The following is a 23,814-nucleotide window of genomic DNA, read 5'->3' on the forward strand; positions in this document are numbered from 1 at the left end:
AATGCTGCATCCTCCAGAAAAATGGGACTAGTTTTTCCTCATATGGCAGGATATCAGAAGTGAGAGGATCTTCCGAAATCCCTTTAAAAAGCTACAGCCTTAATGTTCATGAGAGAGGAGCCCTTGGGACCTATACACCATCAACGAGGTCCCTCCTCCTAACACGTTTGCTTTGGTGACAAAGTGTCCAGCGCATGAAGTTCAGAGGGGATAAAAATGAAGCTATAGCTCTCGAAGAGGCTCAAATGATGATCTATTTCTCCAAAGAGTATTCACCCTTTTCTGTACTAAACGATTAGAGAGAAGGGTTGCCCCTTTATTCCAATCAGAGTCTGAGCTGAGTCAGGGCTGACTGCCAGTTTGTTAGACTCACTTCATATCCTGTTTGTTCCTATTCCTAAAGCATGACCCCAGGGCTTTCCACCCAGAGCTTCTTGCCCCTCACGTTGGCCCACCTAATCATTGCTCAACGCCAAGATACCGCAAAAAGGCTCTTCTTTGTCTTCCAGGTCTTCTCAGCTTAGGGTTTAGCTTTCCGTTAAATTTCCAAACTAACTTTCAGTTTAAACGTTCAGTTTAACAAATGCCTTTAGGGAAAATCTATCCTGTGTTTGAGGCCTCTCAAATTCTAATTGAATTGCAAGCCCAGAATGCTTCAAAAGCTTTCCCAGTTTCTGCATCCCCAGCTAGAAATCCTGTTAGTTTCTAGTGTAAGCAAATATGTGTAGAAGAAAAGATGCCTTGCAATCAATAGCTCTCCACTCCACATTTTTTACCTCTCTGGAATTGAAACTCCTGTAGTGATTTTGGCAGTTTTCTGAAACTGTTAAACAAATATTTTCTTGAAATTTCAAGCTGTCCTCTATGTTATCAGTGTCAGCATCAGTCAGTCACAAACGGGCTATTTTACTGAGACTTTCCTTTACCAAGAGGCACGTAGGAGTAGTGTCATTGAACAATGGCAAGACTAACTGGGCTTCAGAGAAAGGATGCCCTCACAACCTCGGTCTCTTGGGCTCAAGAGATCCTCTTGCCTCAGCCTCCCAAGTAGCTGGGACTACAGGTGCTTGCCATGATATCCTGCTGGTTCTTCTATTTTTAGCAGAGATGGAGTCTCACTCTTGTTCAGTCTAGTCTCAAACTCATGAGTTCAAGCAATTCACCTGCCCCAGCCTCCCAGAAGGCTAGCATTACAGGCACAAGCCACTGTGTCTAGCTCTCTTACCATATTTTTAAAATTGTTGACATTTTCATGGGATCTTAAAAGACTCATAGAAATGTGCATGTGTTAATATGATCCCAAAAAATGCTAACTGGCTCTATCCTTCAACTAAATTGACCTCTGCCACGTCCCCTGTTCTTCCTCTCAAGGAGATTTTTGAGGCCTGATTCCCCAGGGTCTTTCCAATGTCATTAAGACTGGTGACAGTACCTGAGTATCTTCTTGGAAATCTCAAAGCCTCTCAGCTTTGGACATCACCTTCAAAATCTACCTTATGTCATCCTGATTTAGCAGTGTGTGTTACCCTAGTAAACATTTGGAAGAAAATGAGCTTGGAATTGCTATTTGAGCTACAGTATCTGTCATCGGATACCTTGTTCAGGTGTCTGCTAGACTTGGCTGCTCTTCAGGGGAGACTGTATACCCAAACCTGCATTAATACTTTCACTTTGAGCATGTGCTACTCTGGAAAGTGCAGTTTTATAACAGGCCTGTAAGAAAGACATGGTCAATAAGTACCCAAGGAAAAAAAGAAAACTTTGGTTGAAATGGTGATTGCATAAAGAATGACAGTGTTTTACAGCCTATCTTGGTCCTTAGAAATTTTAGAGAGGATCTTGGTTTTTCTCAGTACGTGGGATGAGATTCTAATGCAAATGTAATTAAATTCCAAGTAGGCTACTCTATGTTGAAATTATTTAATGACACTATTCCCACGTGGCTCTTGCTTTGTAAATGTAGTTTTGGGTAAAATAGGCAGTTTTGACTGACCAGAGCTCCCAATGATGATGAAGATAAAAAGTTTGAAATTTCAAGAAAATATTTGTTTAGTGGTATCAGAAAACTGCCAAGATAACTGGAAGAGTTTCATTTGCAGAGAAGGAAAGCAATAGAGTGATAATTTATTAGAAGACAGGAAAACTTCCCGCACAATGGATGAGATCTTGATTCGGTTGCTATTGTAGTTCAGTTGAGTTTGGACTTTTATACCTTGCCTGCCAGAGCAAACCCGCTGGCAAACATTGACTGAATCTTTAAAACCAAGCTAGCTTACATTGATCATTCTTTAAGCCGTAACTGACTGGCCTCTCTTGATTGGCCCTTTATTTTTGCTGGCCGCTTTTTCAACCCAATTCCCAGGGGAAGTCCCTCCCCTGGCATTGCCCCGCCTAGCAACAGCCAGTGACCAATGGCTGCACAGGTTGCCCTAAAGGAGTCCCTCCCCCTTCTTCCGCTTACCACTCTCCCAGTCCCTGTTTAATACCTTCTAACCCCAATCAATATGAAACCTAACTTGTAACAGAAGTCAGTGAAAGGTAAATGACTTTAGAAAGATTACCAGAAGTTGTGTTACGAAAAGAGATGAACCATGATTTGACTCTTAAGGATGAGGTCTAATCCTCCAGGGACAGAAAATCAGAATATTTTTCAAGTAACTGGGAAATTAAGACAGTATAGAGATGAAAGAAAGCAACAGCAGTTATACAAGTTAGGAAAAAAAGCTAACCAGGGAAATGTGGCTGAGCACTTGGTGCTATTTGAATTCACTATTGGAAACACACTATTAAGTACTAGGCTATATTCTGTGCTCAAAAATAAGTAAAATCCTTAGCTCAAAAATAAGTAAAATCATCTTATCCTTAGTTGCTTTAGCACCAAATTGTGGAGGTTAGAAAAATTTGTACTAAGCAACATTCTTCAATATGTATCTAGAAAGTTACTGCTCTCTGTTTATTAAATACTAAAGATTTGGAGCTGAAAGAAAATATTACCATAAGAATGTGACCACCTCTCACTCCCTACCACAGGAATGTGACCACCTCTCACTCCCTACCATAGGAATGTGACCTTTTGTAACTGTTCCAGGAGATAGCCCCAGGAGCTGCAGCAAATGTTTACTATTAAGCAAATATTTGACTGTTAGTCTTGTCTTAAGACAGTTGAACAATGAACCAGAGTTCTTCTTATCTGGAGAGCCCCTGCTATGTCTACTCCCCCCACCCCCACTTTATGGTTAGAGCCCCTGCTATGTCTGCTATTCCCGCCTACTTTGTAGTTTTTGCCTTTATAAGCTTGTAAAAACTGCTGTGCAGGGCTTGACTCCTCAGCTTCTAAAAGAGTTGTGGGTCAAGCCCCGGCATGCAGGAATAAAAATCCTCTTGCGTTTTGCATCAAGCGCCGTCTCTTGCGGTTGATTGGGGTCGTCAGAGCTCCGGGCAGAGTCGGGGGTCCTGCCCCAAGTCTTTCAGAGCAAGTAAAAAGATTTTTATTACGATATAGACTTAAATGCATATTATTTTTGTTTAATAATGATGTTATTTTTATTATTAATGAATATATTGATGATAACACAATTTTATTTAAAATTAAAATCTAAATCTTATAAGGTAATTTTTAAGTTAGAGAATTTTTAAGTTGTATTATTCTAACACAATAATAAAAGTCTGAAATGGGGCGGTGCCTGTGGCTCAAGGAGTAGGGCGCCGGTCCCATATGCCAGAGGTGGCGGCAGGTTCAAACCCAGCCCCGGCCAAAAACCACAAAAAAAAAAAAAAAAAAAAAAAGTCTGAAATGTTTGCAGGTTAAAAAGTAGCTTTTTTCTCTATTATCACCTTCTCTTTAAACTGTGATAAACTTTTAATCTAGCATCAAAAATATCATTCCATAATTTTAACTTCTTCATATCTATAGCATATAAATTATAGACATATTGTCACACAATTTATCAATATAGATTTGAACCCAAGTTTTGGGCATATGGTAAATTTGTTCATTCATTTTGAAATATACGTCTCTAACCTAATACCTAATTTCCCCGTATAAAATCATCATTGGCCTACTAAGGTAATCTGTTCTGTTTCATGATCTTTCTGCTGTATCCTGAGGGACTAGGCTTTACTTGGTACAAGGAGATTGACAGCCTAAGTCCTAGGCTTCATTCTAGCTATAAGGTGCATTTGTAAATCTTATGGATTTTAGTAGGACAAGAGATCACTAACCACTATGTAGGCACTTCTCTTCCTGTTTGTTTATAGGGTTTTAAATCCCCTTTAATTTGTCTCTCAAATTTGAAAATGCTTATTATTTTTTTTTGTCAATTTGCTGTTAAGAATATCTTTTATTCCAGCTAGAGCAAGAGTGAGACCATCTCTATAAAAAATAAAAAGATGACCTAGGTGTTATGGTGGGCTACATTAGTCCCAGCTACTCTGTAGGCTGAGGCAGGAGGGTCACTCAACCCAGGAGTTTCGGTTGCAATTATTTGGGCTGATGCCGCAGTACTGTAGTGCGGATGACAGAGTGAGAATCTAGCTACAAAAAAAAAAAAAAGAAAGAAAGAAAGAAAGAGAGAGAAAAAGAAAGAATATCTGTTACTCATACTGTTATCCAGGTTCTCTTCTTTGACCTATATTATTTTTTTAACTTTTGTAGATACTTGCATTCTTAAAAATGAATAAATGCAAGTAACACTTTTAAAAAAAAACAATAAAAATGCTTTGGAAAGTATCTGTTTTCAGCATAGTAAACAAAGATTCTGTGGACTTTCGTTTTTATCCTGTTGCACCATTTTGAACATTTAGTAGTTTTCTTTCACTTTATTACATTGCATTATTTCTTTGTAACATTCTACTTCTAAAGAAAGAAGACCAAATTATTCATAAGTTGTTTTATGATTTTTCACAGAACACATAAAAAACAACATAGAAAAATATTGTTTATTTTTTTTTTCCCTGTGGCTATTTGGGGTTGGTGAAGGTCTATAAGCTTGAGTGAGAGGTTATGATAAGGGATATATTGGATGTTCACTATAAAACTGTTAAAAATGTTGTGTTTGGAGCCCTTTCATTGAAATTTCATTCTTCATTGGTAGTGAAATGCAGGTATTTGGTTTTATGTCGCAGAAACCATGAATTTATTTTTTAATCTTTATTCTGTATTTCTTTGACAGTGTTGATTCTTAGTAGTTGATATTCCTGTACTTTATTTTTGTCCTAACAACAAGAACTCACAGCTGGTGGTGTAATGTGCTTAATTTCTCTGCAGAGAATAACAACATTTGAAATGTTGTCTTTACCCACAGGGTTTCAAGAGACCATTTAGAGACTTTTCCTATTTCTAAGCAAAATAACCCACACTTAATCTGCCCAAAATCACAAATCAAGCTTCAAACATCCTCTAATGGAGGTGGCAGGAATTGTCTCCTGCAGAGTCACTTATCCGGGTCAGGAGGAAGCTGCACACATTGTTTTTATTCTTCTGAAGCTCTGCTTTCTCCTGTGGGTCACATCTCCACCTTCACTTGCTCACATTTCCCCAGCCACAGGTGACAGCACAAGGCAGTCCTTTACCTAAAGGTAATGCTCAAGTTTGACTAGTGCAAAGTTAAACAGTGTGCAGGCAGTCGTGACCCTAAAACAGGAAAAATGTGTGTTATCAACTCTAGCAATTTGTTTCAGTGTTCTTTTTCCTTAGGTAGATAAATATGCCTCTCTGATTACCTCCTACTCTATTTGGGGGTTATTTTTTGACGTGGGTTGTGGGGAGGGGGCATGTCTTTTTTCCCTTAGGGATTTCCAGTCCTCAGCGCTCCCGGCCTTTCATGCTCCTCACAATGACAACACTAGGAAAGCTGCTCCCACCAAGAAAAGATACAGAAGTAGGAAAAGAAAACAAAAGCATTGCTAATTTTATCATTTCAAGGCAAATGCTTTCTTTGTGAGAAAATGTAGGTTCCACCCTAGTGTTTTAATTCTTTCCTTGCTAAGAACCACACGATGCTACAGGAGTCATTGTGCTTCTTGCTGCATTCATGCAGGTGAAGCTAAAATAGAATTACATGTGCACTTTTTAAAGCTCCCTAAGAATTTATACTAAGAATTTTTTTCAGTGTTTATAAATCTAGTGACTCCAAACATATTTTCTTCATCCTTTTTTTACTAAAAATAACACTCTTTGTTAAAGGTATGTGGTAAACAACAGGCGGAGGGTTTCTATTGGAATTCACATTTCTATTTTTTTAAAACCTCTTCCCTTATCCTACTTCTGCAGTTATTATGATATTGTGTTATGTTTGTAAATCATTTTTTGTTTGGGGGTGGACTGCTATTTTAAAAGTTGACATATTTTTTCTTCTTTATCCTCCTCTCCTCCTATATTAACACTTACATAAATGAATGTGTTGTTCTTGAGCATATTTGCTGATACTCTTTTAAGATTCACATTTTTGTTTCACGTGTGCATTTATGTTCATTTTCTAAAGTCTCTAATAGACAGGTCTCGTATATACAAACATAATTAATGGCAATAAAGGACCGAATAGTTTCAAATGTGATGTTTAATATGTTGGTAAGAGAGGGTAGCTTTGCAGGAAGAGATATTTTCTTGCTGAGATTGGGAGAACTGAGTTCAAAAAATTAAAAAAAAAAAGACAAAAGAAACTTAGAAGAGCTACTGTGTCATATAATAAATAAAACATAAATTTCAGTAGATTGGTTACTAATCTCCTTTGAGAGCATGGTTTAAATCTCCGTATATACTTAATGGAGTCATTTAAGATGGTTATAACTATTTTGTCACATTATTTGTGAGTCTAAAAGCATAAACCTTAGACTATGGATAATGCTGTTTATTCACAATTTAAAGATTGTCAAAAGGAGTGTGGCAGATGGTCAGAGGGTGACATTGCAGGGTGCAAATCAGAACATAGTGACATGCTGGATCGTACATTTGTGGTTTGGCAGAAAGACAAGTGAGGCCACAAGGATGTTTACAAACTCAAATAAACAAGCAGAATTCACAGTCTGAAAACTGAGCTTAAGGCCATTCTAAGATTTAAAGACAGACAAGAAGGGAAGATGAAGAAATCAGTGTTCATTAAGCAGCATAAAGAGATCATGCTGCTGACATGTTATAAGATACATTAGTTCTTTTTGGTTTTAATTTCTGAGTACATGCACAGATTATAAGAAAACTGTAACAGGAGATAAGTTCCCACTGAGTATAGTTCAAATCATTATTTATCAAGTATCTATTATGTCAAGGAAGCTCTGTAGAAACATCATATTGTTTGATGCCTGAGCTCTGATAATAATGAAATTATCAATGGGTCTTAGTGCTGTGGCAGGAATAGAAAGTAAAAAACACTGAAATCATGCTTATTTATTTTTCTGGTAGAAACTGAGGCTGTAATGCCTACCTTTCTCCTCAAATTAAAAAAAAAATTACAAAAATCAAATTTGAGATCCACATCCGAGAATTTCAAATATTTCTGCTATTTGGACAGATTTGAAATATAATTTTAATGGACTGCATGCTCGGCTATGAATGAGGTAAAATATATCTTTCTACCTACATTGTCAAGTGAGGAAACTGATGAAATAGGAGGGGTTATGTAAGTGTCTGATAACATGAGTTTCAAATTCTCATAGTTTTAACTTTCTATGATATAAGATAATTTTGGGCTATAAAAAAGGATTTATTTTGCCTCAGGGTGTATTTTCAAAGCCTGCCTTATTTCATATTAAGATGTATCACAGTACTACAGTAGCACAGAAGTTGGAGTCCACTCAATGAGATCTTTCAAAATATCAAAATAAGAAATCATAGAGGGCAGGTGCCTGTGGCTCAAGGAATAGGGCACCGGCCCCATATACCAGAGGTGGCAGGTTCAAACCCAGCCCTGGCCAAAAAAACCTGCGACAACAACAACAAAACAAAAAAAGAAAAATAATAGAGAGGATATTACTAGTTCAATAAAATCATATGAGAACTCTAGAAGAAGTGTGTGACTTGTGTTGGACTGTCCTATTATATAGCCATCTATTCCTGAAAAATCCAGATGCTGCGGGTCTGTTTCTTCAACTTACTATGAATACTATTGTGTAAGAAGAGCCTTACAAAATTATCATAAATTATTAAAAAACAACATTTGGGAATCTTACAATTACAAATGTGAAACTCTATCTCTATATTTACTATTGCTTTTCAAAGACCTATAAATTTCAATTCTTTCACAGTCCTAACATGAACATTTTATAGAATGCTGACATGAATCAGATATATAGGGTGGCCATAAAGTTTGCGTGCAGTATAAAATGGCACACTATTTTAAATTGCACACAAACTTTATGGCCACCCTGTGTATATATATCGGCATAGCCACCTCCCTGATTTTTCTTACCATATAACATCATATAACAAAATAAATGATGTGTCATTATTCTGAAAGATTAAATTAGATTCAAAGCTATTTATTTCTACATTGAACTGAGTGTGTGCTTGCTAGAAATCCTAGACATATTGATGAAAATCAACAAGACCTTAATGTAGTATGTTTCCAATTTTTTTCTGGATATTTTCAGGAACATTTTGATCATCTAAATCCTTGTTTGACATGTAGGCTCTCTGTTGTTTCAAGGATTCTTCATATGGTGTATTTTTCTGTTTTGCCATCCCAATTAAAGTCATCTAATCACTTCTCATTGGGTTAAATCATCACTTTTTTTGTATTAAATCACAGTTATGTACATTAATGCAATCATGGGGGGGGCACCATACACTGGTTATATGTATATAATTTGACATATTTTCATCACACTGGTTAAATAACCTTCTGGCATTTTCTTAGTTATTGTGTTAAGACATTTATATTCTACATTTAGTAAGTTTCACATGTACCCTTGTAAGATGCACCATAAAGTGACAAATCTAACACTATGAATGATACTTCAGTCTTCTGCAAATTCCACATCTTTACTGAGTTGAGACTGTTTTAACTAGTTGGGTATCTCTACAGTGTCTTGCACAAAATATATAGTATATAATAACTGCTTTTCAAGATCTCTTCCATCTGATACTTTTGAAAGTTTACGAATATGCATCTTTACATCTTATTATTAATTTATTTCTTTGGTTTATCTATTCAAAACCTCCTTGAATCCTAATCTAATATATTAACCGTATTAGCTTGGTTTCAAACCGTTCTATAAACTTTGGCTTCATTCATGCTACTGAAAGTTAGAATTAAAAATGGAGCTTGACCAGTCTGAACAAGAGCAGGACCCCATCTCTACTAAAATAGAAAAACAAAATTAGCTGGGCATTATAATGGGCACCTGTAGTCCCAGGTTCTTGGGAAGCTGAGGCATGAGGATCACTTGGGATCAAGAGTTTGAGGTTGCTGTGAATGATGTTGTCACCATGGCACTCAACTTTAGGGCAACATAGTAAGACTATCTCAAAAAACAAACAAACAAAAAAAAAAAAACAGAACTTAACTTGGGTATACATTATTAGAGTTTGGCATTAATAATTATCACTTACCATGTGGAACATAGCCGTTATTCTATACTGCTATGTTTTTCATTTATTTGCCTCATAATATTTTTTCTTATTAACTTGAGTGTCATTCAAAACTTTCTGTATTGTTTATTTTATCCATTATAGTTCAGGTTTACAATTTTATTTGTCCTCTTCTTGACTAACTTTCCGATGGGATGAGACATATTTTGTTCTGTTTCATATGCACACACATATTTCTTATTCTTCCTCAATTTTCAAAGTTTTCTTACTCAAGCTCAGTGAGCCCACTGTCAAGTACTTTTATTTTTATTTTTTTGCAGTTACAGTGAAGTATAGATTATTTCTAGTCAAGATCTCATCCTTCTGTTGTTCTAGGCCTTTTTAGATGGGAAGATTTTTGCTTTCAGCATCCTCCTTTCTTTTCAAAAGTCAAATTTTAAACTGGGAAAAAAGAAACAAGATATGTTAATGTCTCCATGTCTTTTAAGTTCTAAAGAACTTAAAATTCTTTAGAAACGTATTCTGGCATTTTTATTGTTTCTGATTGTATTCCCAAAAATTATCCTGAAAAAGAGCATGCATCAGGATTAATAACATAAAGTGTACACCAGACCAAAGTCATAAAAAGATGAATCTCTACACTGCATGTTGCTGTATTCATATTTCCTGAGACTCAAGGACCAGTGATTTATATTCCTCTTTAGAGGACCAATTGTGAGTTTTCTAGACATGTTTATGCCCATAAATACTTAGTACATACATTTTCCTTATAGTAGAAGCAAATTCATATTTAAACATCATGCAACATCCAAGAACTGTTAACACCTCTTTAGATTACTTATTTCTGCTTTATAATTTATCTCCAACAACTCATCATATGTGTGTATGTATTTGTATATTTTCCTGCATTTTATTGTCTGTATTACATTGGATATTTGAACAATTTAATTTATGTTTTATCGCACTAATTTAACAATGAACAACCAAGAACACATCAGTATGTAATATTTGACGGTGACTATCATGAACATACTTGAATTCTAGTTTTCAAAATAAAAATAATTGATTTGAGAAAAATGAAGACTTAATTACAATTATTTTTTTTTTTGTTTTGAGACACAGTCTCATTTTATCACTCTCAGTAGAGTGTCATGGTATCATAGCTCACAACTACCTCAAACAACGCCTGGCAATTTTTATAGACAGGTATTTCTCGCTTTTGGTCAGGTGGGTCTCCAACTCCTGAGCTCAAGCAATTCACCCACATTGGATTTCCAGAGGCCACTTCTGGGGGCAAAGTACTTAGCTCATAGCTATAGTTGCAGGTTGAGTTCTCTGAGCAGCTGAATCTGAATTGAAGGTTGGAGTGCAGAATGCCAGTGGAGTGTGACCTTGGGATGGATCTAAATCTGTAAACCAAAGTAGAAGGAAGAAGAATTGAATTGGGCAGAGTGAGAAATGACGCTCCTGTGTAGTTTTAATGCCTCTTTGTGGCTGACACTATGGGAAGCTCTGGAGCTGAATTTGTCCTTCAGTATTATCAGCTGTGTGTTATTAATTACATGCTATTCCAGAAGCATAACCTTGGGCCAGGAGGCAGCCCACAGCTAGGGCAACAAGTCATGCCATGAAAGGGAACTGCAGCAACACATCCACAGAGGGTTTCACCTAACATGACAAAACTAAGATAAGTGTTTGCTGTGTGCGTTGAGGACATCAATACCAATTAGAGTGTGACACTGTGGTTTCGGGGAGGATTCTAGAGTGTACCCATAATGAATCCCAAGAAAGAACTATCTTTATGAGTTTTGTATAACTTACAGGCTGAGATTCATTTTATTCATTTTAAATCATTATTTATAACAAAAAAGTTATTTTCTTCTGTAAAGTAAGTAATTTAACATCTTCTCCCTTATAAGGTTGTATGGTTTGATCAAACTGTGGTCCATGCATTTAAGGAACACATTTAAGAAAAGATGTTCCTTAAATGCATGGACATGTTATTGTATTATTATGTTATACATCATTCACTTCATGGTCTAACAAGAGTGCTTCAAATCACAGCTAAGGCTTAAAAAGTTTATCTGGTATTTCCATCTAGACCAGTGGTTTGTAAACTTTCCAATGCATTTGTATCACATGAATAGTGTGCTAAAGATACAGATATCTGTTTCTATTGCTGATATTCAGAGCCACTGGTTTTGGGGAAAGCCCCACTAGTTCACCTCCATGCTTAGGATTCACTGGCATCAAGCCATTTGTATCCTTTAAAACCTTTGAGCTGGGTGGCACCTGTGGCGCAAAGGAGTAGGGCGCCAGCCCCATATGATTGGAAGTGGTGGGTTCAAACCCAGCCCCAGCCAAAAACTGCAAAAAAAAAACAAAAAAAAAAACCTTTGAGCTATGATGTCCATGCCCAAAATGTTTGTTGCTCCCCCTTTTTTCCTCTGGATGTGTTAATTTTCATTTAATAGTTTTCTCAGTCTGAGAACCGATACTAGCTTCTTTTTAATAATGACCCCTTCATGTTCCCTTGTGCATTTCATAGAGTGAAAAACGAAAATCACACACGCCCATTTTATCCATTAGAGGAAATGTGAATCTTTCATGGTGGCTTGACTAAGTCTATTTTGTTTTGCTTGTGTCTATCATAGATAACACAGCCAGCATTCTGACAAGGCGGAGGAGATTTAGTCGAACTGTTCAGGATGTGTATTATCTGCCCATTATGATCTCTGATGGTGGAATCCCCTCTCTCAGCAGCAGCAGCACCCTCACCATCAGGGTTTGTGCATGCGAGAGAGATGGGCGCGTGCGGACCTGCCATGCAGAAGCGTTCCTGTCCTCGGCGGGTTTGAGTACAGGAGCCTTAATCGCTATTCTCCTCTGTGTTCTCATTCTCCTGGGTAAGTCATTCTAAAACCTACCTTTGTATGATGGTAACTCTGAATGCGGGAAAATCATTCTGAAGACGTGTAATTATGAGGAATGCAGAATGCCGTTAACAGAACACGGCTGCACAGATTTCTTTTTAATTAATAGTCTCAATATTATCATTAATGGAAAAACAATTTGACTCAAATATGATGAAAGAGTTGTAACATCAGATAAAAGGACAAGATCTGAAACAGCTTTTGAAAGTATATATTTTAGGAATAATTAATACTTAAATACTTTGAACAGCATCTTGAAAGGGCTTGTAAAATTTATATCCTAGAAGGCAGGTGGCATTATTCTAAAGTAAATGTGAACAGAATTGACCCTGCTTAGCTCCCAGGATCAGCCATTCAGGGTGGTATGGTCATAGAATGAACAAATTCAGAGATGTAACCTACACTATGAAGGCCGTGGTTAACAATAATTTTGTACTGTGTGCTGGAAATTTACCGAGAGAGTAGATTTTAGGTATTTTTTTCCCCTCACATAAAAAGGAAGTAACTATATTAGATGATGGACATGTTAATAAGCCTGACTATAGTAACCAATTCACTATATATTAATATACCAAATCATCATGTGGTATACTTTAATATGTAAAATTAAATAAATTAATACATAAGTTAATAAATAATGAAACAAAATGGATCTGAAAACCAAATGAAAATAAATGTCTTGTAGAAACTTCTACTAGTCCAAAATATTTAGTTAATCATTAATGTTGGGTGAGTTTTAACATACGTCTGACTCTAATGATTTCTGGCCTTAGAGATAACCAATTTCACTAAATTAAATTATATGAAATTATAAAATTAAAATTAAATTATACTAATTACATAAAAACAATAGTTTTTTTTAATTTGAGATTTGCAAAGAAAGGACTTTTTCTAAATCTTACGACAGCTGCATTTAAAGCTCACAGAACTATTAAATCATTAGGCTGCCACTGTTATAAAAAGAGAGCAAATCCGTATTTTTATAACAAGACAGACAGACATCGGGGGTCTTTGTGCTTTATATTTTAAAGTGAGTCCGTGTTTGTATTTCTGGCTCAGTTTTGCTCGTCATCCTTTCTCTTAGCTGTCCGTCTTTTAATTCTGTTTTCAGAGTGTGAATACATGATGAAAGAATTGCGTGCTTTGTTGAGGCAGAGATCATCTCGCCAAGAATGTTTTCTTGTTTTGCTCCTGGGGTAGAATATCAATTACCTGCATTTATAAGGGTGGAGTGCAAAGCAAGGTGGAAGGAGCCTAGAAAGAAGAAGGGATTTATAGGGAGGGCTGAGCTGTGTGCAGCAAGGCAATGTGGGGGGTGAGGAGTATAAGGGAAATTTTAAATCAATGTAGTCTTGTTATAAACTTTGCATTTTGAAAAAATAATTCTATGAATGAAATGGAGAGCAGAAATCCTGCTGGCAAGAAAGCATGAAGGCAAAGCCCTCGGAAAGATTGTGTTCATGTTTCCTGCAGACACAGCGTGTTTTGGACTCGCATATTTATAGTGGGCCTGAAGAAAAGTGAATAGTGTCAAAATACTTCAACTGAAATCAAAAGCGATCCTTGATAACTTGGATTATCTGCTACAATTAGAATGCAGTCAAAGATGATTCTTCTCCTGTGCTTGAATGTGGTCTCTGATTTTCCTTAAACTAGGGCACATTGGAAATACATTTTGGTGAAGTAGCGAAGTAACAAAGTCCCCCAAAAAATATACATATACAAATAAACAACAGACTAGAACTGAGCTGTGAGAAACTATAATATTATCACTAAGAAGGATGAGATAACAGAGGACCGACAAGAAGTCAAAGAAAGAAGAAAAAAACACAAAGACTAATGATAAAAAAGTATCAAAGAGGAAAGAGCAGTGCATTGTGTAGTGAATCTAGTCAACATGTCAAAATCTACGCAGAACTTAAATTAATTGAGCTCCCAAATTTAAACAGTAGCACTTAGCATGAAAGTTTGGCACCAGGGCAAGAGCTGTTTCATTACAGTAAAGTCTTGTCTAGTAGGTGCGAGGTGGAGAAGGAAATCAAAAAAATTAGGCTTTCAACAGTGTATTTATATATTTATTGATCACAGCTAGTAATTTCTTTACACATTAACATATTTATTTTTTGTCTTTGAAAATTAAAAAATATATAAGACCATAACCACCCAGAAAGAAAAAAAAACCCTATACTAACAAAAACTCTGGATTCCTCTAGAGTTCCTACATGAAGTCACAGAAACCAGAACTCAGTGATTCCAACATAAATTCTTCTAGAATTTTGTTATAAAAGTTACCTCAATTTGGTAAGCATCTCATCTTGAGGTTTTGTATTGATTTATCATCATGAATCTATTTTCATATATCAAAATAAAAAATTAAATATAATTAATGTTTTTAATATCCAAATACATTTTAGAGGTATATAATCTAAAAGAGCATTTAATTATTACCTGAAAATTATACTTTATTTTAATTGGTTTTTATGAAAATGCTGTTCCTCCTTTGAAGTAAGTAACAGGATGTTTGCAAACATCACAGTATCCCTCTTGTCTGATAAAAACAAACTTGTTACTTGATACCTTTTCTTTACTCTTTCCTTTTTTATTAAAACTCATATATTTTTTAAAGTATTATCGCAATGTTATAGAATTATTTCCTGAGTTTAGGCTTAAACTCTCATTCACTGTAATGGTATTTATACTTTTTTATGGCATTATAAAAGTCTTTATTAGTTATTCAGAAAGTATATAGCCAACAAACTCAAAATTTACTAATCTATAATTTTAAAATGTGGATTTTAATTTGTGAGATTATGATTTTCAAAGAAAATATTATTAACACCAAAGGTACCTACATTTTATTTTAGTACTTGTAACTTTTAAATAACATTCAACCCTAGCAGTTAAACAACATATAAAATTAATATTTTACTATTAAGCAATATTTTCACTTTTAGCTCTTCAATAACTGTGATTCTATAACCCCAGTCCTAATTTTGCCAAAAATTAATGGTGTGATCTCAGGCAACACATTATTTTATCTCTATTTCTGGACTCATTAAAATGAAGTTTCAGCCCAAAGAACCCTAAGGTCATTTATAAAATTTTAGAATGCTTACTTTTGTCTTATTAGGATTACATGTAATTTAATATTTCACATGTTCTGAATCAATATATAATCGATACTGATTTTCTGAAGGTGGTAGTTGAAAACCAAAGAATTTATCATTACATGTTAGATGTTTAGGTTGTAAGTTGGGTTGCTTTCTGTTGAGATTAACTTCCTCAGGCCCATTTCATCGGAGGGTTGCGAGAGAATTGAGAGTGAGCCTTGGTGATACATCCTAGTCTGCTGCTAGAGTAGGAGTAGCTGCAGTCCTTATCCTATCACTTGCCAGGGGAACGAGAGCCGGTGGCAGTGGAAACCTTGATCACTCTGAGTCTAAGAAGTCACGGAGTGTGGGATCTGAATCACACCTCTGAACCCTGTCAGTGCACACTTCACATGAAAAGAAGGTGACTTCAGTGAGATCAGCATATGGATGGCTTCCTAGTCTTGTATATAAATTTCCTGATAAATCAGGATTGAGTGAATTTGGTGTGAAAGGAGTGATGGACTGAGAGAAGAAGGTGGAATTGCACAGAGAGAACCACAAAGCTGTGTGTCATTCACACTCTCAAATGGCTATGTGAGCTCCCTTTGGTTTGAAACTCTAGGGTTTCAATGTGAGTTGCCACTGTCGTGACAAGGTGTGACTAAAGCGATCCATAAGTCAATCAAAATAATCTCCCTAACTCAGCCCACTTCACTTCTATAAGAAAGTACCAACATATTGCAGATGCGAAAAAAAAATCAAGTGATACTTGAAGATACAAAAATCTGTGATGGGGCGGTGCCTGTGGCTCAAAGAGTAGGGCGCCGGTCCCATATGCCAGAGGTGGCAGGTTCAAACCCAGCCCCAGCCAAAAATCAAAAAAAAAAAAAAAAAAATTCTGTGATGAAAGGTATTTTGGGAGAGTAGATTGGGATTCAATCCATAATGGAGTCAAATGCCAGTTGTGAGACAACTTAAGTTATGAAAATAGTACTGCAAGTCCTGGAATGATATTTAGTACATATAGAAATAAATAAATAATATGAGGAAATAAATCAAAAAAAAAGAATTGAATTCTCTACGAATAAAGTTAATTAATGAAACGTAACAAATTCATCTTAATTTCTTACATAAATAAATAATGTCAAGAATGTCAAAAATTATGTTCACATTTAAAGATAAGAAAATAAATATACTAAGAATAAAATACTTATGTTAGAATAAAGACCTCTCAAAAGAATACAGCATGTTCAGTTTCCATCTAGGTTATATAGCCAAAATGTGCTTCAAAATATTTCAGAATAAGTTCTCTCTTATTTCTTTTGCAATACCCTGGATGTATCATATTAAATGTTCCCAGATGTCCAATAGTAAGAAGAGGCACTTTATTCACATGCGTGATTTGACAGACCAGTGGGGTCACTTGAATAGATGCACTTGACTGCCAGTTTTTAAATAAGGGTTAACCTTCTAATTTACATGTATAATTACTATCTGCACTCATTTTCTTAAAATGTATTTTAGTTTGAGGATTTTTTGGAAACATTTAATTTGTTTTTAAAATTAATTTGTTTTCAAAAATGTTGTCAAATACAATTAGAAGTTATTGTTAACTGTAAGATGACTTAAGAAATACTTAAAAATCATTTTCCTAGTTCATGAGAATTTTTCTGTTCATGAAGATTCGGTCAACTCAATGCCACATTACCGCTTTCACAGAGATATAATTTTCCTTTGGCTCATCCACATAAGAATTGTTCATGGAGTATCTACTTCATGCCATCTGCTCCAGAAATATTTGCTGAACAAAGAGAAATGAAAAGCCGTTCAGGAAGAGTGCGCGGGATTCGCCCCTGTTTCAACATTCTTCTTTTGAGCTGATACAAATTTGCAGTTTATCTCTAAGACCCTATGTCCACGTTTCCCCTGATGACCAGATACAATTATAAACAAAATCCCTTTCACTCTTAAAACCATCTGAGATTTCTATTATTGTTAAATTGATTACAATAAGTAGGTATTTTTTGGAATCATGGATTACTAGCAAATAACTATCTACATGTGAAAAAAAATAGATGCCAATCTTCAGGGTTCAAACTTAAATAATATCTATCTTTTGTGTTAAAATATATCAGTAATATTTTCTTAACTTTCAGAGAATAAGCAACTAAAGGGTATGCTAAGAAAAAACAAAAACAACACTATACCTTGTATTTCATTAGGCAAATATGATACATGCACACAGGTCGAAAAATTACACAAATATTGAAGGGTGCACATTGAGCTCCATGCTTGGTAACGATATTGATTACATTTTCTCTGTTGTGCATGCACGTAAATTCCCTTGACATTAAATACCAATTTCAATATAAAAGAAAATGACTTATTGGTAAAGGTAAAAAATTTTTCTGTAATAAACTAGGCAGTCTATAGAAACAGGTCTTTCAATCTAAAATAGCCTCCTTATTTAATTATGGAGATGAGATATATAGTACATGATAAATCTAAACCGCTAGAAAAAATAAAGTGAGTTACTTGAGGATATTGTTTGGGGCTTAAATTAGGAAGCTGCAAGGTAGGTTTATTCTAAAACACACTGGGAGGTATTAAATGTGTATTTATTGCATTCAGCAAGTATCTTTTTTGTCTCCAAATAAAGTACTATATTAAGTATTATCTTTGAAATGCAGGCACCACATGTAGGAATTTTTTTTCTGTACATAGTTACTGTAGATCAGGGCATGTGTAGCATTAGCACTTCATTTCATTTTCAGCTTTCAGCAAACATTCCGTTCCAAATGCAGTGGTTCAATGTTTCCCATATCTGCTAGAGTCTTCCCCAATGCATTTTCTCATTACCTTGACAATATCTCTCTGTTCTATACTTTCCTGGATGATTCTCTGACACTGTGTCTCTCTCTTCCTGTCTCTCTCTCTCTCTCTCTCTGTTTTTAACTTCATTCCCTCGGGCTCCCTCTTGCCTTTCCTCTGCAAAATCAGATTCCCCCTAGTGCACAGTGACAATCTTTCCTTCTCATCATTGTCCTGTCTCTTGCTTTAAAATTTATACCTCTTCCTCTCCATCCTTTATCTACTTTTAAAATAGACAAAAATATAAATTAAAAAAGGATAAAGCTAAAAAGACAGGCAAGGAAACAATAATGAAAAAAGCAAAGATAGAGGCTTCTTTGTAGTGGTAAACAATTAAGAGAACAAGTGTGGTCTTGGCATAATCAGAGGATAGCTAACCTGATGTTTTTGCTTCACAATCATTTGTTGAAATTCACATATAATTAGAGTTGCCAGATATGACGCAGAATGAGTATGTGAGTGTATGGATGCATATTCGTACACATATGTCATAGAAAAGGATAATCTTTTTGACATATATACGGACTGTTGAAAAAGTATCCAACCATATGTCTTTATTTTTTCATATTACGTGGTTAGGTACTTTCCAGACAGCCCCGTTATGTAGGCTTAATGCAATATTTGCATGTATGTGTATTGCTAATATTTGAGATACTGTGGTTTTTTACAATTTTAGACTTTGCAATGCTGTGAAAAGTGATGTGCATTCAGTAGAAATAATACTTTAAATTTTGATTCAAAATTCTTCATAAATAGACTACAAAATAGGCTTCATGTTAAATAATTTCTTCCAACTGTAGATGAATGTAAGTGTTCTGAGCTTGTTTAAGGTTTAATAGCTTAGTCATCTTCTTAAATACATTTTTGTCTTTTTTTGGAAAATTTTTTATTTGTATGCTAATATAAGGTAGTACAAATGCTATTATGCTACTTTGAAATATTGCAGTGGGGTGAAGTCAAGACCTTCAGTGTATCCATCACTGGAGCAAATACTTTTTTGACTTAGGATATTTTTGAGTTATGATGGATTTATAGGGATGTAGCCCCATTTGAGTTGAGGAGAATTTATGTGTGTGTGTTCTCTTTTTGTTTATGTCAAATTCATATTAAATTGTGTGTGATGCCTTTAATTTATATCTGCTAGATGTCAATTGAATATACTTTCTTGATTACTATGATGTAAAGAACTTTAAAATATTAATTAGTCCCGTAAGCACTATGATAAAGACTATAACATTAGCTAAGCATAAAGATAACAGTCTACAGAGCTGAGATAAATTATTGTTATTATTATTATTATAACACAGTTTAACAAAGGTGATACAGTGGAAGTCTTTCTATCTAATAATGGTTTAATATTATCAAATAGAGAGACTTGAAAATATTAAATAATGGCCAAAGTAAGGTTGCCAAGACCCAGTCCTATCCCATTATCAACTGGTTGCAACATTATTAGTAATAATGACTAATCCACCATATTTAGCTAGAGCTACCAAAAACAAATGCTCCACTGGTCACTCAATTCATTGTTTCATATTTTTTTTAAATAAAGTGCAATATTATAGTAGAAACATCATTAACCTTAATCAGAGATGCCATGGGTTACCGACCAAGCTCTTCCACAAGGCACTTGTGATCTTACCCTTTGATCTTAGGTCTTCAGGTATTCTGAGCCTCTGCCTCATTTTAAAAATAGAGTAAAGCCACAGTTCTGTTGTGAGGATTAAATAAATATGTTATATGAAGAACATTTGTAAGTGGAAAAATTTCTAGGTAACGTAGGTCATATACAAATAAAATAGCATTCTTTTGCAGCTTAATGGGTAAATGCAATTATTTTTGTATACAACATAAATCTAAAGGATAATGGGCAAAAGAGTACAATAATTAAAATGCCACTGCTTTTATTTTTACAAAGCATGAAAATGTAAGGATTTAAAGTTAAAACTTCTTTCAACTTGACAGAAACTTTAAATGTCCTGCCTTCAGCGTCTTTAGATATAGACTGATCAGTACACTACACACTACATTATTTGTCCAATTAAGCTTTCTTCCTCCTCCTCTTCCTCTTCTCTCTCTCCCCTCTTTTTTCCACAGAGTCTTTCTCTTCCTCTGTTGCCTGGGCCAGAGTGCAGTGCCATCATCACAGTTCCCGCCACCCTCACACTCCTGGGCTCTAGCTATCCTCCCATCTTCCTAGCTCAGCCTCCAGAGCAGTTGGGACTATGGGTCTGCGCTACTGGCAATTTTTTTTTTTTTTTTTAATGTAGAGAAGGGTCTCGCCCCTGCTCAGCCTGGTCTCAAACTCCTGGCCTGAAGGGAACCTCCCACCTCAGTTTTCTTACGTGCTAGGATTTACATGCCAGCCTTTTTTTTTTTTTTTTTTTAATTTCAAGTTAAGGATTCATAGCACTTTCCTACCACTCTTTTCCTTCTCTTTAAACAATAAATGGTTAAATTGTAATACAAGTTAAGAAAACTGAACTTCCTATCCCCCCCAATAAAAACATCATGATTTTCTAGGGAAGATGGGCGATTTACCATGTTTCTTTTTTCTTTCTTTCTTTCTTTTTTATTAAGTCATTTGTACATAGGTCATGAATACATTTATGCCATTATGGGATTCAATGTGTTGATCATTTACACAAATTGGAGCGCTTACATCCTGCTAATTTACCATGTTCAAGGGTTCAATCTTCTACATCCCGCCAGGTTACGCAGAGCCCTGGGCACGGCGGCCCTGCTGACCCAGCTCTGCAGCGCTCTGCATGGCAGGTTGTACATGGCTGATGCCCAAGCTTCGAGAATGTCCTTCCTTGTTCCTAACTCTTTATCCTCTATTTTTCTTTCAGCAATTGTCGTCCTTTTTATCACCCTGAGGCGCAGCAAGAAGGAGCCCTTGATCATTTCAGAGGAGGACGTGCGGGAGAACGTGGTCACCTACGACGACGAGGGCGGTGGGGAGGAGGACACCGAGGCCTTTGACATCTCGGCCTTGAGGAATCCGGCGGCGGCCGAGGAGATGAAGTACCGCAGGGACATCAGGCCCGACGTGCAGCTCACCCCCAGGCACCAGACCTCGTCCGCCCTGGAGGCTATCGATGTGCATGAATTTATTAAGCAAAGACTAGCAGAGGCAGACCTAGACCCCAGCGTCCCCCCTTATGACTCTCTCCAGACTTATGCCTATGAGGGTCAGCGGTCAGAAGCTGGGTCCATCAGCTCGCTGGATTCAGTCACCACACAATCAGATCAGGACTATCACTACCTTGGAGACTGGGGACCCGAGTTCAAAAAGTTAGCAGAACTCTATGGAGAAATAGAATCTGAAAGAACAACTTAGGGGGTCCATTCTTGCAACCTTGTAGAATTTGCTTCCTGAGCAAGTGGAGATTCAACCTCAGCAAAGGCAAAGGAGTGTGCAAGGTGGTACTGGGAACTGGGCAAGCTGTACACAGCTCCCGCACAGACAAGTGCCCTTTGCATCAGGAAACTGGGTTATCTCATTGGAAGACAGTCAAATCTGAACAAAGAAACAAAAATACAGAGAAAAAAATCTATTGTTCCATGTGTATATTTTCAATTGCTCAATAAAGTCTGTGGTACTGTTTAATTAAGAATACCTGATTAAGCCAAACAATGATATTTGTTTTAATATTTTGTGATTTATTTTTCAAAAGCAAAACTAAACAAAAAGGCTCCAGATCACTGATGACTCTGATTTATAGGGGTGGTACAAAAGGAAACTTGCAAAGGTCATCATGACCTGGGTGGACCCTTGAGACCACACTCTGTTACTGTGATGGATCCTATTAGCCTTGTCTGTTGTTTAAATTACATGAGGTATTTCCAGTATAACAGGCCACTCTGTCATGGACTTGGATGTACCATTTCCCTTTGCCCTCCCCACTTCTTTTCTCCACATGAAACTGATGGAGCATGGGGATTTGCTGCCTGCCCTACACTGTATGCAACTCTGCTGCACCTGCTGTGTGCCGTACTGAGCACGAGACAACTGTCTCAATCCCATCACCCCCCACTTTATTTTAACAGGAGACCCCCTTTTTAAAATAGATTCAGAGAATGGTTTAAAGTATATTCCAAAAATCTGATATGTCAGAGAATGATTTAATTTTAAAAGAAGCTACACACCTATCCTCTAGCAAATGTTGGGGAATTTTATTCTTTTCGTTCTGTTTGTGTTAGTACATTTAACTTGAAAATTTTGATCATTCCTCTGTCTAAAACAAGTTGTTAAGAATGTTGCTAGTTTGTACCTCAGTACAATTCACTTAACTTTCACCATAAGCAGTCATCAAAAATATGGACCTCACACCATCATAGTGTGAAAAGAGTGAAAGAATATTCTCCAACTCACGTTAACTTCATAGACTGAACTTTACTTACCTGTCAGGGTCAGACTTTCTCCATCTCATAGTCTGATTAGTTTTTACACACGTCGTATCAGGAAAAATGCTTTGGACTAGGAGCAAGAAAAAAGAAAAAGAGGAGATTCATCCAGATTATCCTTACACTTAAAATCCCTTCATGTGGCCCCCAAAGTCCCTGAGTTTCAGGGTTTAAAACTGCAAAACGGAGATGACAATGACTTCCCTGCCTACCTCTCAGTGTTGTTGTGAGGTTAAATGATCATCTGTAAAAATGCTTTGGCAACTTCAAAGCATCCTGTTACGAAAAGGCTTGCAAACTCTTATCTAATTTTCTAGTTCCATTATCTCATGAACACATATTTGCATATGTTTTACATAAAATGTTATATCATCATGGGAGAAGTTCGTGAAACCTTCAACAGTGAAGCAACTGTTTAAATATATAGTATACAAGCTTAATTATTTTGATATTTTCATAAATACGCTAATTTTCTTAGAATTTCTTGGGGCTTTTGTTTTTCAGATTGTTTTAAATAATATTTTGTTGTTGTCGCTATTGACCTTAAAGTAAAAATTCTGAACATAATGGTCCAGTTCTCCAAAGAAAACGTATCTGTGTATTTCAGGTAAATTGGATTTTTAAAATACATGACATGAAGAATGATTTGAAGAGAGAGTTTTTCCATTGTCCTTTATATTTATCATGATCTAGTGACCCAAATAGTTATATGACATTTTCTGTCTGATTCTGCCTATGTGCGAAATTTGGGTTTTGCCTCTGTTTGCAACTACCCTGTACTATCAGATTACAATTTTCAGGTATGAGAAATAAGTAAGTTTAATTTGAACAATTCTCAATTTGTACTTGAAGCCTAAGGAATAAACTGTAATTTAAGCTTTTTGCAACATTTTAGCTTTCCAGATGCTGCTTTATCATTTTTATACCATAATAAAGTGTGTTTTGGTGTGAAGCTAAATGGAAAAGTGATACTGAGGCCTATGGG

The 23,814-nt window shown here is 35.9% G+C and overlaps 1 protein-coding gene across 6 annotated transcripts in view; it reads left to right on the forward strand.

Annotated features, from left to right (window-relative positions):
- CDH18 (cadherin 18) overlaps positions 1–21,937 on the forward strand; it is a 922,309-nt gene extending 900,372 nt beyond the window's left edge. For 4 of the 6 annotated variants that reach the window (XM_053592795.1, XM_053592804.1, XM_053592784.1 and 1 more), the window contains 2 exons: positions 12,178–12,429; positions 21,272–21,937. In XM_053592795.1, the coding sequence (XP_053448770.1) occupies positions 12,178–12,429; positions 21,272–21,762 (743 nt within the window). In that variant the 3' untranslated portion in view covers positions 21,763–21,937. The remainder of the gene's footprint in view (positions 1–12,177; positions 12,430–21,271) is intronic. The other 2 variants (XM_053592818.1, XM_053592826.1) reach the window with 2 other exon arrangements.
- The last annotated feature ends 1,877 nt before the right edge of the window (positions 21,938–23,814 follow it).

This window comes from Nycticebus coucang, chromosome 1 (assembly GCF_027406575.1).
Source record: "Nycticebus coucang isolate mNycCou1 chromosome 1, mNycCou1.pri, whole genome shotgun sequence".
Classification (NCBI taxonomy): Eukaryota; Metazoa; Chordata; class Mammalia; order Primates; family Lorisidae; genus Nycticebus; species Nycticebus coucang.